The sequence below is a fragment of the Mobula birostris genome, chromosome 1, assembly GCF_030028105.1.
Source record: "Mobula birostris isolate sMobBir1 chromosome 1, sMobBir1.hap1, whole genome shotgun sequence".
In the NCBI taxonomy this organism is placed as follows: Eukaryota; Metazoa; Chordata; class Chondrichthyes; order Myliobatiformes; family Myliobatidae; genus Mobula; species Mobula birostris.
Genome location: NC_092370.1, coordinates 211,452,871 through 211,468,932, shown reverse-complemented (window position 1 = coordinate 211,468,932; position 16,062 = coordinate 211,452,871). Strand labels below are relative to the sequence as shown.

Here is a 16,062-nt window from a genome sequence, read left to right as displayed (position 1 = left end):
CACTACCAGAAAAAAAAGCTCTTAGGTTTTAAAAAAAAAAGGAAGAAATCCTTAACATAGAGTAAAACATATTATTAGCTAACATATGTGTTTAATAGCAAATTAAAGATTTTGAAAATAATTCAAAAATGGTTCCCACAATATTAAAAAATCTTGTCTAGGTTCAGAAATTGAACAGCAAATCTTCTCTAAATTTAAACATGACGTAACATCATGTAACCAATGAGTATGAGTAGGTGGAGTGGCATCCTTCCACTAAAGCAACAATGACCTCCTGGCTATGAGAGACATAAAGTCCAAAATATGCAGATCATGTGTCTCCAAAATAATATAATTTCCTCCAACAATACCAAATAAGGCAGTCAAAGGATTAGGTTTAAAATTTACTTTAAAAAGCACCGAAAAAGTTTGAAATACTTCCTTCCAATATTTTTCAAGACTCAGACAAGTCCAAAACATATGGATTAGTGAAGCTTCTCTATTATTACACCTATCACAAAAGGGAGATATATCCAAATAAAATATCTTTAGACATATGGGCCCTATGAACCACTTTAAATTGTAGAAGGGAATGACGGCCATATAACGATGAGGTATTAACTAATTTAAAAATTTCATTCCAAGTGTCCTCAGAAATTGAAATCTGTAAGTCTTGTTCCCAAAGATTTTTAATTTTATCTAAATGAATATTTCTCATTCCCAACAACATACCATAAATATTAGATATAAATGCATTATGGAAGGGTTTCAAATTAAAAATTATATCAAGTAAATTTTTATCTAGACTTTTAGGAAATGTATGTACTTGAGAACGCAAAAAATCTCTAATTTGTAAATATCGAGAAAAATGAGTTCTTGGTAGGCTATACATAACTGACAGTTGTTCAAATGAAGAGATACTACCTCCAACAAACAAATCATGAAAACATTTAATACCCAATCTATGCCACTCTTTAAAAACATCAGACATAGAAGGTTTTAAAAAAATAGAAAAAATGGGACTGGTAAGTGAAAAACTCAATAAACCAAAACATTTTCTAAATTGTACCCAAATCCTTAAAGTGTGTTTAACTACAAAATTATCAGTTAAATTACTTAAAGATAAAGGAATTGAGGATTTGAGAAGAGAAATGATAGAGAATTTATTAACAGAGTTAGCTTCTAAAGAAACCCAGACCAGACAGTCCTCTCGATTAATATAATATAACCAAAACGTAAGATTCGGTATATTGACCGCCCAGTAATAAAACCTAAAATTGGGTAGGGCTAAACCTCCATTCTTTTTAGCTTTTTGAAGATGAACTTTATTTAATCGAGAGATTTTATTTTTCCATATGTAAGAATATATAATAGAATTCAAAGAATCAAAGAAGGATTTCTGGATGAAAACAGGTATGGCCTGAAATAAATATAAAAATTTAGGCAAAATATTCATTTTAATGGAATTGATACGGCCAATTAACAATAAAGAGAGGGGTGACCAATTTGAAAGTGCCTTCTTAACATAATTCAGAAGTGTAAAAAAAATTTTCTTTAAAAAGGAATTTATAATTCCTAGTAATTGTTACGCCCAAGTAAGTGAATTGATTTCTTACAATTTTAAAAGGAAGGTTAGTATTAACTAATACCAAATTATTCAAAGGAAAAGGTTCACTCTTATGAAAGTTAAATTTATATCCAGAAAACTGACCAAAGCAGGAAAGTAAAGAAAGTGGAGAAGGTAAAGAAGACTCCATATTAGAAATGTAGAGCAAAAGGTTATCAGCATAAAGTGAAACTTTGTGGGTAATATCCCTCCTTAAAATGCCAGTGATATCATTAGATTCCTGGAAAGCAATAGCTAAAGGTTCTAAGACCAAATCAAAAAGCAAAGGACTCAAAGGACAACCTTGTCTAGTTCCACAATAAAGTTTAAATGGTTTAGCGTACTGACAGTTAGTAAGAACCTGAGCGGAGGGAGATAAGTAAAATAATTTAATCCATTGAATAAAATCGGGCCCAAAGTTAAATTTTTCTGAAGTTTTAAATAAATAATTACATTCAACCCGATCAAAGGCTTTCTCAACATCTAAGGATATCACACATTCTGAAATCTCTTTAGAAGGAGAATAAATAACATTCAATAAATGACGAATATTAAAGTGGGAGTATTGATTTTTGATAAATCCAGTCTGATCATCAGAGATAATAGATGGCAAAATATTTTCAATCCTACGAGGCAGAAGTTTAGATAAAATTTTAATATCAACATTAAGTAAGGAATTAGGTCTGTAAGAACAGCATTCAATTGGGTCCTTATTCTTTTTAAGAATAAGTTAAATAGAGGCTTCATAAAAAGATTGTGGCAACTTGCCTAATTTAAAAGAGTCAGAAAGGACTGAATATAAATGAGGTATAAGCAAAGAGGAAAAAGCTTAATAAAACTCTCCAGAAAATCCATCAGGACCCGGAGCCTTCCCTGAGTGCAAAGAGTGAAAAACATCGGCAATTTCCTCATAAGAAATTGGTTGATCCAACAATTTTCGAATATCATGAGAAAGTGTAGGAATGTTTAATCGATCTAAAAAATTATTCATTAATTATCTTTAGGAGGATCAGAATTATAAAGTTTAGAGTAGAATTCTCTAAAAGCATTGTTTATTTCTAAATGATCAGATGTTTTATCACTATTAGCTTTACAAATTTCTTTAATTTGACATTTAACTATAAAGGTCTTTAACTGATTAGCTAATAGTCTACCTGTTTTATCTCCATGAACATAAAACTGACTTTTATCTTTTAAAAGTTGCATTTCAATTGGACAAATTAAGAGCAGATCGTATTTAGTTTTAATTTCAACACGTCTTTTATATAAAACAGGATCTGGAGCCAAAGCATATTTTTGGTCTAATTGTTTCAACTGATTGGTTAATTCAATTCTCTCCTTTATTAGCTTTTTTTCTTAACACTTGCGGTAAAAGAAATAATTTGTCCTCTAATATAAGCCTTAAAAGCAACCCATAAAATAAGACTAGAAGGCTCTTCTAGCATATTCTCTTCATAAAAAAATAATTTGTCTCTCCAAAAATTTTTAAAATCTTTATCTGATAAAGTTGGATTAAAACACCAGAATCTGTTTATTTGGGAGATACCCGGAAGATTTAAAGATAAAAACACAGGAGCATGATCTGAAACAGCAATTTCTTTATTTTCACAGGATTGAACTAATGGAATCAATTGGCTATCAACAAAAAAAAAAAATCAATCCTGGAATATGTATGATGAACATGAGAAAAAAAAAATGAGTACTCTTTATCTGTTGGATGCAAAAAAAATGCCAAACATCAACAATATCACATTTCATTAGAAAAGATTGAATAAAGGAGGCAGATCTACTACAAGTCAATCGTTTAGAAGAAGGATGATCTATAACAGGATCTAAACAACAGTTGAAGTCTCCTCCTAAAACCAAAGAATATAAATTTAAATCTGGTAAAAGCAAAAAAAACGTTCAAAAAAAGCCTAGATCATCTATATTCGGGGCATACAAATTAGCAAATACCATTAATTTATTATCTAATTTCCCTGAGACTATAACAAAATGTCCATTGGTATCAGACACTACATTATGTTGAACGAAAGAAACTGAATTGTCTATAAGAATCGAAACTCCTCTTGCCTTAGCCTGAAAGGAGGAATGGAAAGATAAACCCTTCCAACGGCTGAAAAGATGTAAATTATCATATTTACAAACGTGTTTCTTGTAAAAAAAAAAATTGAGACATTCAATTTCTTAATATAATTAATACATTTCACAGGATGGTTTAATCCTTTCACATTAAAACTAAGTAAATTAAAAATATGGTCTATTTTAAATATTGCTTAAAGGAGATGTGTGAATAAAAACCACTGCAATATATATTAAATCCAAACAATGAGCTTTAAGAAAAAGTAACCAAGGAACAAATGAAGCTAAGAGAGCCAAACAGCTGATAGAAAAAAAGAAAGCCACTCCCCCATCCCTGCCCAAAGAGAGAAAATTGACCAAAGGGCAGTCGACAGCTAAACCTACCATTTCCTCCCAAAACAATCTACTGGCTGAGCTCCAAAAACAAATTTTCAAGGCAAAAATGCATTCCAGCAAGACACAACAAAAAAAAGAACAAAATTAAACATTTTTTAAAAAACCTCATTAAAATTATAGTATAAAAATATTAGAAAGAAATATGAAAGTTCAGATCATATTAACTTAGGAAGTATTAACTCAAAGAAAACTTACTAATACTAAATCCTTAATTTTCTAAACAAGGAAATAAAAGTACAAAAAAAAATTAGAAGGTATACCAAAAGTAGTAAAAACAATTGTTCATAAAAGAAAGTAATGAACAGTTAGACTGCTGATTTCTGAAACAAAAGGATCTATCAGGCAGATGCAACATAAGTTTGTGTGAAGAATTATTGAACAGTTAAACTTCTGAGATTGATTCGGCACTCAAGAAAACCTGCACCTCTTTGGTGGAACGGAACCATCTCGGACAGCCATTTTTCAAAAAGATTCTAAGATGAGCGGGTTAATGAAGAGAGGGCTTAAAACCTTTATTATACAGATCAGACATGATTTTTTAAAACTTGAAGCGTTCATTCAATACCTCAGGTGAAAAATCTTCCACATTTCTGAACTTCTGGTCTTCATAATCAATCATACCTTTCCAATGAGATTCACGAATTAAAAGTTCCTTTGTTTGAAAGTCGTGAAGACAAATTATCACTGAACGGGGTTGTCCTCTCAGTGGAGGTCTAGGTACAGGCGATCTGTGAGGTCGGACTATTTTAGGTGGAGATTTTAAAATATTTGGAAATAATTTAGCCAAAAGGTTTGCAAAAAATTCCAAAAGCTGATTGCCCTCCAATGACTGTTTAAAACCCAGAATACGTAGATTATTTCTTCTGTTTCTGTTTTCTAAGTCAGTAATCTTCTGTCTTAATGTTTCATTAACTGTTTATCACAGATCTGTTCCAGGTCGTCAGTCTTCGTGTCGAACATCGTCAAAGTGTCTTCGTTCTCTTTTATCTGTTTATCGTGTTCACTTAAAAGTGTTTTAAATAGAATCCAATTTTCCATCCATCCGTTTAAATTCAGTGCTGAGTTGCTGGAACTCCTCCGAAAGTTCATTTTTATGTTTCCGAAGTGTCACTATAACAGATTCCAAAGTTACAGGAGGGTTCTCTTTTTTAGTAGCTTTAGCACGACTCATCATAAAGCAATATTGCATTTAAAAGTAAGTTTTCAAAACAAGCTAGAAGCAGTAAATTAAAAAGAGTAGGAGCGCATATAAAAACACTGCTACTCCATCAGCCAGTAGGATCTCTGATTAGAGCTTTTAAAATAACACAGCATAAAGTAATGCAACAAATCAAGCTATTAATACTCTGCATCTTGCATAAAATCTAGTATCAGACAGAAATTAATGTATTACCTTTGCATTGTCATTTATCTCCATCACCTAAATGGTCTGGAATAGCTTTTGAGTATATTGTTGTTTAAAGGCTGCTTAAGTTGCATCCTGAATCATGCATAGATTCATTCAGTTCTAACTAAATGTTTTTTCTTTGCTTTTTCTAAAGAATTGTGTACGGGCCACATATCCTTCCAGCTCACCTGTGTCAAGATCTGGATTTGATTAAAGGATGCCTTTGCAGAAGACCTTGTCTGAACTCTTTCATTCAAATTGTCGTAAATCTGAATTTACATCAGGTGTCCCATACGGTGGTCCTGGTGGACAATATGGGTGGTACTGAAGCCCCAATTCTCTACTATTTCTGTTCTTTAACTTGTTACTCACAGTTCATTGATAAGTATCAACAACGTAACAGATAGTCATGAAATGTTCAAGTTAAATGGTAAGCTGTTTAATATTCTGCCAACATTAATTTTTGACCATTTTAAGCAATGCAGAAACTTGATGTACATGTTAGCTGTTTTTCTAAAATATCCAGCTTTGGTACATACTACTTTGGTGAGTGAGGCTGAACAAAATGTACATTTTAAGAACATTATAGCAAGGTTTTGGACTACAAAACTGAAATCAGTATTTTTGGGACAAAGCCATTAACTTGAAAAGTTCTATATTTTAGGTATTGAGTTAAAATTATCTTTAGCTGTTTGGCTACTATATTTTGTATGTACTCTCTGGAAGATTTTTGATAGGAAAACTTGCATTAGTAAACAAAGCAATTTAAGTAGACCTTGAGACTGGATTAAGTCATAGATAATTAAACTTTATAAAAAATTGCACAGCAGTATTCTGTGTAGAGATCACTGTTTTCGTTTTGCAATTCGTAAACCTAAAATACAGTATATGCATCTTTTTATTGAGAAGACAAATGTTTAATGAATTTCTTCCATTGTATGTGGCATTTTCATTTATATTTAATAAAAAAGTTATCATGTTCACTAAAATATACCAGACCAGTATCGTTAAAATATGCATTCTTGGAAATGTTATTCTATAACAAATTTTCACCTTTATTTTAACAAAATAATCTTGCATTTTACTATTTGTAAATCTAGTTCCAAAATCTAAAGCGTTTTGTATCTTTAATTTCAAGCAGGACTTGTGGTTTACAAGGTAAATAATTTGTGAGATGCTGATGTGTGACCCCCTTCTTTCTTTGCAATGCATCAATGCTGCAAACCTTACCCAGATCCTGGATGTGAGAGTTTTCAGCCAAAGGTTACATAACCAAGGTACTACATCCTGTCCAAAAAAAACATTGACATTGAACCACATAGGATACCAAAAGGCATATGGCCAAAAGCTCAGTCAGAGGTGAGTTTTAAGGTGTAACTTGAATGGAAGTTGGAGGGATATGCAAACAAGGAAGAAAATTTTAAAATCAAAAACTCAAATTTGAGTTGCTTAACCAGGAATCAGTTTAAAGTCAGCAAAAAAGAGACCATCCCCTTTTCTGTCTCCTTAGCCCTCTTGTCCCATGATCCTCTCATATCCCTTTTGCCAATCAACTGTCCAGCTCTTGGCTCCATCCCTCCCAGTCCTGTCTTCTATCATTTCGGATCTCCCCTCCTCCTCCTACTTTCAAATCTCTTACTAACTCTTCTTTCAGTTAGTCCTGACGAAGGGTCTCGGCCCGAAACATCGACTGTACCTCTTCCTAGAGATGCTGCCTGGCCTGCTGCATTCACCAGCAACTTTGATGTATGTTGCTTGAAATTCCAGCATCTGCAGATTTCCTCGTGTATCCACAAATGGTACATGGTACACACAAGAATACAGCATAGTATCTTGTCATGCAAAATGCTCTCCATTTGTCTTAATTTGTCACCTATGTAGCCACAGTTTATGGAAAAAGAGAGTCTGAAGGCAGAGGAAGATTGTTCTGAATGTCGAGAAGTTTCATATATAGTTGTTTAGTGCCCTGACTCTAAATGGATGTTCTAAACAAAGTGCAGGTGACATGTATAACATGCACAGGTGCTTGGAAGTTTAACTAAATACATTAAAGACACGACACGAAATATTGATAACTAAAATTAAGTCGGACAGCATGGAAAAAAGTATTTTCGACAATTTATAAACATTGCAACAAACGCATCTGTTAAAAACGAGGTTTACAATTAATGTCAGCCCTCTATTTCTCGCTGGCAGCTCTATTGCCCATTGAGTATTTCGAGCATTTTCTGTTTAACGTAGAGTCCTAGTAGCTTATGGTTGAAACAGCGTTATTTAAGGAGCTTTCAACCACGCAGCAAACCAAATGCAACCATGACATTGCTGCCCTGTAGCGCCAACGTCATAAAGTAGCGACCCACTAATGTGAGGTGCGACGCTCTCGGGAAGAGAGAAGCGCCAGCGAGTGACAGATGAGTCGATCAATCACGGCTGGACTTGTGTTCCGCTGCGCACCAATCAGGACGGAGAGGCGACAGGAGGAGGCGGGCGGTCTCCGGGGAGCTGGATGAGCAGAGGCGGGCGCGGGGCCGTTGCCCGCAGGATGTCGGTATCGGTGTGAATGTGAGGAGGGGCGAAGGGCGGTACGGATTCGGCCGCTGAGAGTGGGTGGGCGGGCGGCACCGCGGGCCGGCTCCCCGCTCTCCCCGGATCGGATATTGCGCTGCGGAGGGTGGCGAGCGGGAGGGAGTGCCGGTCGCCTCCCGTCCTTGGCTGGAAATGATCCGGAGCGCGGCCGGCACCGCACCGCGGCCGTGCCTTTATTAATCGGAAGCTGCCCGGTGCCGCCAGCGATATCACCCCGTGTTTTGGTCTGTTTCAGTCAGGAGAAGGGCGCCGCCAGCTCGCCGGACAACATGAGGTTCCGCATCTACAAGAGGAAAGTCCTGGTGCTGGCGCTCGTCGTGCTGGTGGCCGCCTTCGGCTTCTGGACGAGCGGCAAGCAGAGGAAACCGGAGGCATTTCCGAGGGACGCCGAGACACCGCGTTCACCGCGAGTTGGCGACGGGAAGGTGAGCCGGAAAGTTTCCAACGAGTCTCAGCCGGGTAGGTTGGAGAGGCCGGAGATCGACAACCTGACGCTGGGTTACCGAGGGATCGTCTACCAGTTAAACTTCGATCAGGTTGTCAGAAACCGGGAGAGCGTAAGGACACGTCCTCCCGACGACGTGGTGGTGGTGATCCAAGTGCACAACAGGCCAGAATACCTGCAGTTACTCGTGAACTCGCTCAGAAAAGTCAAAGGCATAGAAAATATCTTGTTAATATTTAGCCATGACTTCTGGTCGCCGCAGATCAACCAGATCGTGGCCAGCATCGATTTTTGTCAAGTACTACAAATATTTTTTCCGTTCAGTATCCAGTTGTATCCCAACGAATTCCCAGGGCACGATCCCAAGGACTGTCCACGTGACATAAGCAAGGCGGATGCTTTCAAATTGGGCTGTATCAATGCTGAGTATCCAGATTCATTTGGCCATTATAGAGAGTCCAAATTCTGTCAAACCAAACACCACTGGTGGTGGAAGTTGCATTTTGTTTGGGAGAAAGTCAAGGTTTTGGAAAATCATAAGGGTCTAGTGCTGTTCATTGAAGAGGACCACTATCTGTCACCTGATTTTTATCATGTTCTGAAAAATATGTGGAGACTGAAAGCTGAAAATTGTCCTGACTGTGACATACTGTCTCTTGGGGCATATATGCGAGTTAGTAATTTTGGAGATAAAACAAATAAAGTTGAGGTGAAAACCTGGCGATCAACGGAGCATAACATGGGCATGGCTATGACCAGAGAGACCTATCTAAAATTAATACAGTGCACAGATACTTTTTGCAAATATGATGACTATAACTGGGATTGGACACTACAGCATTTAACAGTGTCCTGTTTGCCTCAATATTGGAAAGTTATGGTTTGTGAAGCTCCTCGGATTTACCATGCTGGTGATTGTGGTATGCATCACAAGAAAGCGTGCATGCCATCTGTTGAAGTTTCTAAAATAGACAAAATTATAAGTAGTAATATGCAGCACTTATTTCCAGAAACAATGACAATAAGCAAAGTGTATCCATCGGGTGCAATTACTCCACACGTGAAAAATGGAGGCTGGGGAGATATAAGGGACCATGAATTGTGTGCAAGCTATCGCCGTCTGCAGTAATTATGTAATAAATTTTATGCCATATCATGAGTTCAGTAGTTTAGTTTTCTGCTGTTGCAGGAACAGAAGCAGTGTTATACAATCTTTGAATTTAAACCCTAAGAAAATGACTATTCCAATGACATTTTTCCTCCCAAAAAAAGATGTGGTCCTGAAATTTATGGACCACAGAAGGGCTGGGTTTGACCTAGCCTCTGGATTAATTTCTCTCAGTAAGGGATGTTGCAATTGGTTTCATTATCCATCAAGTAGGAAAGAGGGAAAAATCAACCAAGGTTCCAATGTTTGACTGGTGTTAGTAACCACACTGAAAAACAGTGCTGGATGAAACCTGGGAGTCTGGTCCCCAGTCAGATGTATCTTTTTTGGCATTTGCCATTAGGTCCCAAGAATAAGGTGCTGGAAGAATGCTGGTACATCGGCATTTTGATGCCTTTACAAAAGAATAGCAAAAAGAAAAGGTTTTTTTTGCCTTTTAAAGAACTTAAGCCCTTTCAGCAGGTTACCATTCTTTGTACAGTATGTATTCTGGTAACTGAGAAGGAGAAAATGCAACTTTGATGGCAAAAGTCAAACCTGCTCATTTTATGTCATTTAGTTAAGGCTCACTTTTCATTGTTTGATTTAATTTACAGGTGATACTTGTTCAAAATCAGCATTGTCACACTGTTCTTTTAATGTATTTACATTAAGAAAACTTTTTAATATGCCTTAATGTGTGATATTGTGGTGAGATTAATCTTAATTTTATTATCCAGGTTATTTTTGAAACAAGTGGCAGAACTGTAACTGGAAATACTTTATACAGTTCAAAATACTCACTCCTTAAAATACCCAGAGATCCAAAATCAAAATCTGCAGCTATGTTAGTGGATATTTTGCCAAAATGGAATTGGTATGAAGACTTAATCAATTCACCACAAGAGTATGTATGAAATGGTAGTAAAGGGAAAACACCTTCAATGAATGGCTATGTGAAAATTTCACTCATTCATTAGTACACTAAATCGAAATCTTAGTCACGATACTGTTCAGTTCTTTCCTTTGAACACAAATCTGTAACTGATACTACAGTGAAATGTTTTTGTTCCTTTGTTGGTGATGGTATTCCAAAAAAAAACCAGCATGTCTTTTCCCTGTGATTGCATTTATTAGGGTTCATCTGACTTGACAGATGGTGCTTCACTGCAGTTTGAGATACTGCTGACCCCCTGAAACTGCTCATTTTTTAAAAGCAAATGCCTTGGTTAAATTTTTTTGCTTTTCATTGTACAGCCTCCTAAAATAAAAAGAACAATACGATTCTTTTTGTGAACTGGAAGAGATGTAATGAGTCATACATTGTTCTAAAAGTTATCTGTACTTTAATTTCAGTTTCAAATTATATGACTTTTGTTTAAAACAAGCTATTTTACTTTCCTATATGTCAATCACCTCCATACAATCTGCTTTTCATTAATGAGGTGGGAGGATAGTGGTGACGACCATAAGACATAGAGCAGAATTAGGCTACTTGGCCCATCGAGTCTTCTCCACAAGACATTTAAGTTTGATCCTAATGTTCCATTCTTGCTATATTGCCCAGAAGGGGCATGTCCTTTTTACAGTGACCATACTCAGCAAAATTTCTTATTCAGACAAAACCTTGTGAAAAATGAAGATGATAATCTTTTCCCCTTCGGAACAGATTACTCCATCCTTTTACTTTACAGAGGGAAGGGTCGACCTCTCTGGGAAAATCACTGGAAAAATTCAAGTAACACAATGGGTCATGTTGTCGGCCGAGTCTAAATAGTGTAAAACTGTCATTTTGATGAGTGGTCCTTCCCCCAGCCCCCCACCACCACTAACAATCTCTGTTAAACCCTTACCCCTGCTCCAAATCCTAACTCTCATCCCTGCAATTCCAGTTTCAAGGTTCAGGATTAATATCATGTCCTGTATACAAGTGTAAGGAGAACAAAATAATTGTTAGTCTGGATCTGATGCAACACAAAAATACACACAGGATAAAAAACACAATAATAATAAAAACATGATAAATATAAATACATAAGATAGCTTATATATGTGGATTAATTGTATTTCCATAAAGTGACACTAGATTGTACTTGTGTGACTGACTGGAAATAATAAAGTAGTGGTGGAGTTAGTAAGTGGAGATGTTGATCAGCCTTACTTCTTGGGGAAAGTAACTATTTTTGAGTCTGGTGGTCCTGGCTTACGGGAGTCTCTCTGTGTGGCTGTCTCCCATGAGATGATGTCAGTGCTGCACCGTTCAGTGCTTGGCTTCCATGGAAATGAAATACAGAACTTAGAAATCTACAGCACATTACAGGCCCTTCGGCCCATGATGTTGTGCTGACCATGTAACCTATTCTAGAAACTGCCTAGAATTTCCCTACCGCATAGCCCTCTATTCTTCTAAGCTCCATGTACCTATCTAAGAATCTCTTAAAAGACTCTATTGCATCTGCCTCTACCACTGTGACTAGCAGTGCGTTCCATGCACCACCACTCTCTGTGTGAAAAACTTACCTCTGACCTCCCCCTTGTACCTACTTCCAAGCGCCTTAAAACTATGCCCCCTCGTGTTAGCCATTGGTCAATGGTTCTCTTTTTTCCTCTTCCAAATCTGTAAAGTTGCCTCATTCTTCAAAACGTCTCCCATAAATCTTCCACTGATGTGCGCTTTTGAGCATAGTAGATGTAAAGGAGTTTAGTCTTGTTAAGGATGCTTGTGAACACACGTAATTTAGCAATGATTGCTGAGTTAGCTCACATATGAAAATGTGAAATATGGACGGAACAGCTGTCAGCATTCACAGATTTAGTGAGAAGGGAAAACTGACAAATATTAACAAAGAGGCACTGTGGATTCTGTTTTTCTTCACTTTTAAATAAATTCCTTCTCCTTGTTCCTCTCCGAAGACATTGGAACTAAGTTATATAGCACTGGAAAAATTTGCAATGCCATTTCTTTATGCTTTTAGTATCTGGGCAAGCCTTAGCTTGCTGCAGATTGTCTTAACAGACTCCCATGGGACCACTTTTGAGTGACTTGATAGTTCAAGCCACCTTTATGCAGATTACAATTTACCTGCTCCTCTTAAAGGGGTGGTGTAGTCAAGCTGAATGAAGTAGTGGGAGTGGAAATCATTCCAAAGTTGGTCATAGTTTCCAGAAGTGCTGTTAGGATAGAAGCAACAGCTACACTGTAGTGCTCTGATACAATAGAAACCTTGGGCAATGATGGGAGAAGGTTTTGCATTCAGACTACAGTAGCTGAAGCAGCAGAAAAAAGAGGCAGTGGCTGTGGAAATAAGCATAAGGACGGGAGTGCCACAGAATGTTCGATGACATGTTCCAATTGCAACAGTAGTTTCAGGCACTTCATAAGCAACTGTATCAAGTCACTAATAAGCCTTTTAAATGTCCCACCAGATACATGAATTATACCAAGCTTTACACCTATATCCCACACGGTGTGTTCACTGCCAAGTCAAAAGGATGAATGTTCGTCATGGTTGCTCCTATGGTCAAATCCAAGACAAATGGCAGACATGAGACCATTGATAATGACGGTGCTCAGACCTAATCCTCCTCCCTTAGTCTCAACTCTTCACAGCATAATCACATCTGATTTATAAGATACAGGTGATACAAACATGCATCTCTCACTGCTCCCAACTCAAATCTGTAATTTGTCTCAGCATAAACATAATCTTGTGGCTTTCTCCTTTTAGAAAAATAACAATGAGAACCTTCAGGAATAAGGAATTGCTATTGTCTTCATTTAAAGTGTGGTACCATATCTTTTCTGATAGCTCCACCAGTAGAGAACCTCCTCACCTCTCGCTTTATCAACTGTACCTCTTGGCTCTTCACTTCCTCAGTTGCCAGAATGAGTTAAACCAGCATAGGTGTTTCAGCAGAGTACGTCTCCACCTGCGATCACCATTTAAGATACTGACAATGTGCCGCGAGGTTAGTTAGTCTCTTTTTCATTTGGAATAGAGGCTCAAAATGGAGAGCCTAGCTGTCATATGCATAATGAACACATTAATAACTCCTTCACATCTGGTGCCAACAAGCTACTGTGAATTATTCATACTTTGTAGTATCAGGAACTTGTTTGAAAAGCCACATGCTTTTGCTGCCTGCTATTTCCTGCCAAGGAAGAAAATGATAAATTCTGCTCTTCTGAAGTAAATTGCATTTGTGAACTCTAAGCCACAAAATGTTGTAAATATTCCCTGGAAAGAGACAGAAACATTAAAGTTGGTATTATGATTCTGGTCCTGCGCAACAGTAGTGGTGCATTTCTGTGGTGATTTTCTGAATAAATTGAAACCTTATGATTTCCCTTTGCTGTGGTGCATGAAAGATAATTGATTCATGAAGACCTTTTGTAAATAGGGCCTGAGGGTTCTTCTCAATATTTCTCTGATTCTACTCAGTAGGTCTTGGTCATACCGGGCTGTCATGCTGAACGCCTTTGAAAATGATCACTAGAGGTTTAGGTTGGGTACACAATACTTACTTCTACAACACTACATTTAAATACCACAAAATCAGATAGTATTGTAATTTAATATTCTAGAAGTCAATCAACAATAAACAAGCAATACATTGATGGTCTTTTTAAATAGTGCAAAGAAAGAATTTTCCTTTTGCTATCCTTTGATCCTCTGCATGTCTTGTACATGTGCGCCTGCAGTCTTTGGGGAAATTCTTCTCCAACACAATTATGTTTTCTTTCTGCAGTGTGATGATCAGAATTCCTGGTGGCCAAACATTTTAATTTTGATTCCCATTCCTGTCCGGCATGTCAATCCATGGCCTCCTCTTGTCCCAAGATGTAGCCTCAGCATGGAGGAACACCTTATATTCTATCAGGGTACCCTCCAACCTGATGGTACGAATATTGATTTCTCCTTCCGATGAACAAAATCCCGCCCCCCCCCCCCATTCTGTACCATGACTTTTCACTTCTTCTGACCTGCCTATTACTTCCCCCTGGATTCCCCACCCCCCTTCCCTTTCTCCTACAGTTCACTCTCCTCTCCTATCAGCTTCTTTCTTCACCATCCCCTGACCTTTCTCGCCCACCTATCACCTTCCTGCTCGCCTCTATCCCCACACCCACCTTTTTATTCTGGCGTTTCCCCCTTTCTTCTCAGCCCTGAAGAAGGGTCTTGGCCTGAAATGTCGACTTTTTTTCATTTCTGTAGATGCTGCCTGACCTGCTGAGTTCCTGCAGCATTTTGTGGGTGTTGCTTCAGAATACAACATGCTAGCTTTAGTGTGCAACTTTCCAGCTCTTGCATTCTATGATTTTTTTTAAAAAGGAAAGCATTTTTAAACTTAGTGATCTGTGCTGCTACCTTTTAACAATTTATGGATATATATTCAGAGGTTCTCCACACCACACGATATCTTACTATGTATATGGTATTCCCTCACCTTATTGCAGTTCTTGAAATGCATTACTTAACACTTGTCTGGATCGGATTTCATTTGCCGTTTTTCTGTCCATCTCACCAACCTACTTATGCCGTCCTGAAGCATTTAATGCTTTCATCACCAGTACCACACAGCTAAATGTTATAAAATGTGCGGACTTTTTTAAAATCATGTACCATATGTTTAAGTCAATATCATCAATACAAGTAAGTTTATCCCAGCTATTTCTCATTGTTCCTTTTTAAAAAACAGAATGTATACGGCACTGAAACATGTTTCTTTGGCTCAAGAGAGATGCCCATCTAAGCTTGACCCTTTTGCCTGCGTTTGGCCCTTGTGCTTCTAAACTTTTCCTATTCATGTACTTTTCCAAGTATCTTTTAAATGTTGTTATTGTACCTGCCTCAATCACTTTTTATATACAGAGCACAAGACATAGGAACAGAATTAGGCCATTCAGCCTATCGAGTCTGCTCTGCCATTCCATCATGACTGATCCCAGATCCCACTCAACCCCATACACCTGCCTTCTCGCCATATCTTCTGATGCCCTGACCGATCAGGGAATGATCAACTTCTGCCTTAAATATATGCTCAGACTTGGCATCCACCACAGTCTGTGGCGGAGCATTCCACAGATTTACTACTCTGCCAAAAAAAATTCCTCTCTACCTCTGTTCTAAAGAGTTGCCCCTCAATTTTGAGGCTGTGCCCTCTAGTTCTGGATATCCCCACCATAGGAAACATCCTCTCCACATCCACCCTATCTAGTCCTTTCAACATTCAGTAAGTTTCAATGAGATCCCCCCTCCCCGTCTTCTCCCAAATTCGAATGAGTACAGGGCCAAAGCTGCCAAACAGTCCTCATATGTTAACCCCTTCATTCCTGGAATCATCCTCATGAACCTCCTATGGACTATCTCCAATGACAACACATCCTTTCTGAAGAAGTTGCTCTTCAGGTCTCTTAAATCTTTGCCCTGTCA

At 37.6% G+C, this 16,062-nt stretch overlaps 2 protein-coding genes across 6 annotated transcripts in view; both read left to right on the top strand.

Moving 5' to 3' along the window:
• lrr1 (leucine rich repeat protein 1) overlaps positions 1-6,441 on the top strand; it is a 28,428-nt gene extending 21,987 nt beyond the window's left edge. For all 3 annotated transcript variants that reach the window (XM_072270885.1, XM_072270876.1, XM_072270867.1), the window contains one exon: positions 5,605-6,441. In XM_072270885.1, the coding sequence (XP_072126986.1) occupies positions 5,605-5,857 (253 nt within the window). In that variant the 3' untranslated portion in view covers positions 5,858-6,441. The remainder of the gene's footprint in view (positions 1-5,604) is intronic.
• A 1,464-nt stretch (positions 6,442-7,905) lies between these two features.
• mgat2 (alpha-1,6-mannosyl-glycoprotein 2-beta-N-acetylglucosaminyltransferase) lies at positions 7,906-13,972 on the top strand. 3 transcript variants are annotated; one of them, XM_072270850.1, is made up of 2 exons: positions 7,906-8,012; positions 8,272-13,972. In XM_072270850.1, the coding sequence occupies exon 2, from the start codon at positions 8,306-8,308 to the stop codon at positions 9,608-9,610; it is 1,305 nt and encodes a 434-aa protein (XP_072126951.1). In that variant the 5' UTR covers positions 7,906-8,012; positions 8,272-8,305; the 3' UTR covers positions 9,611-13,972. The 3 variants fall into 3 exon arrangements, with proteins under 3 accessions (XP_072126951.1, XP_072126941.1, XP_072126957.1); XM_072270840.1 differs by having other exon boundaries at positions 7,912-7,994; XM_072270856.1 differs by having other exon boundaries at positions 7,945-8,032.
• The last annotated feature ends 2,090 nt before the right edge of the window (positions 13,973-16,062 follow it).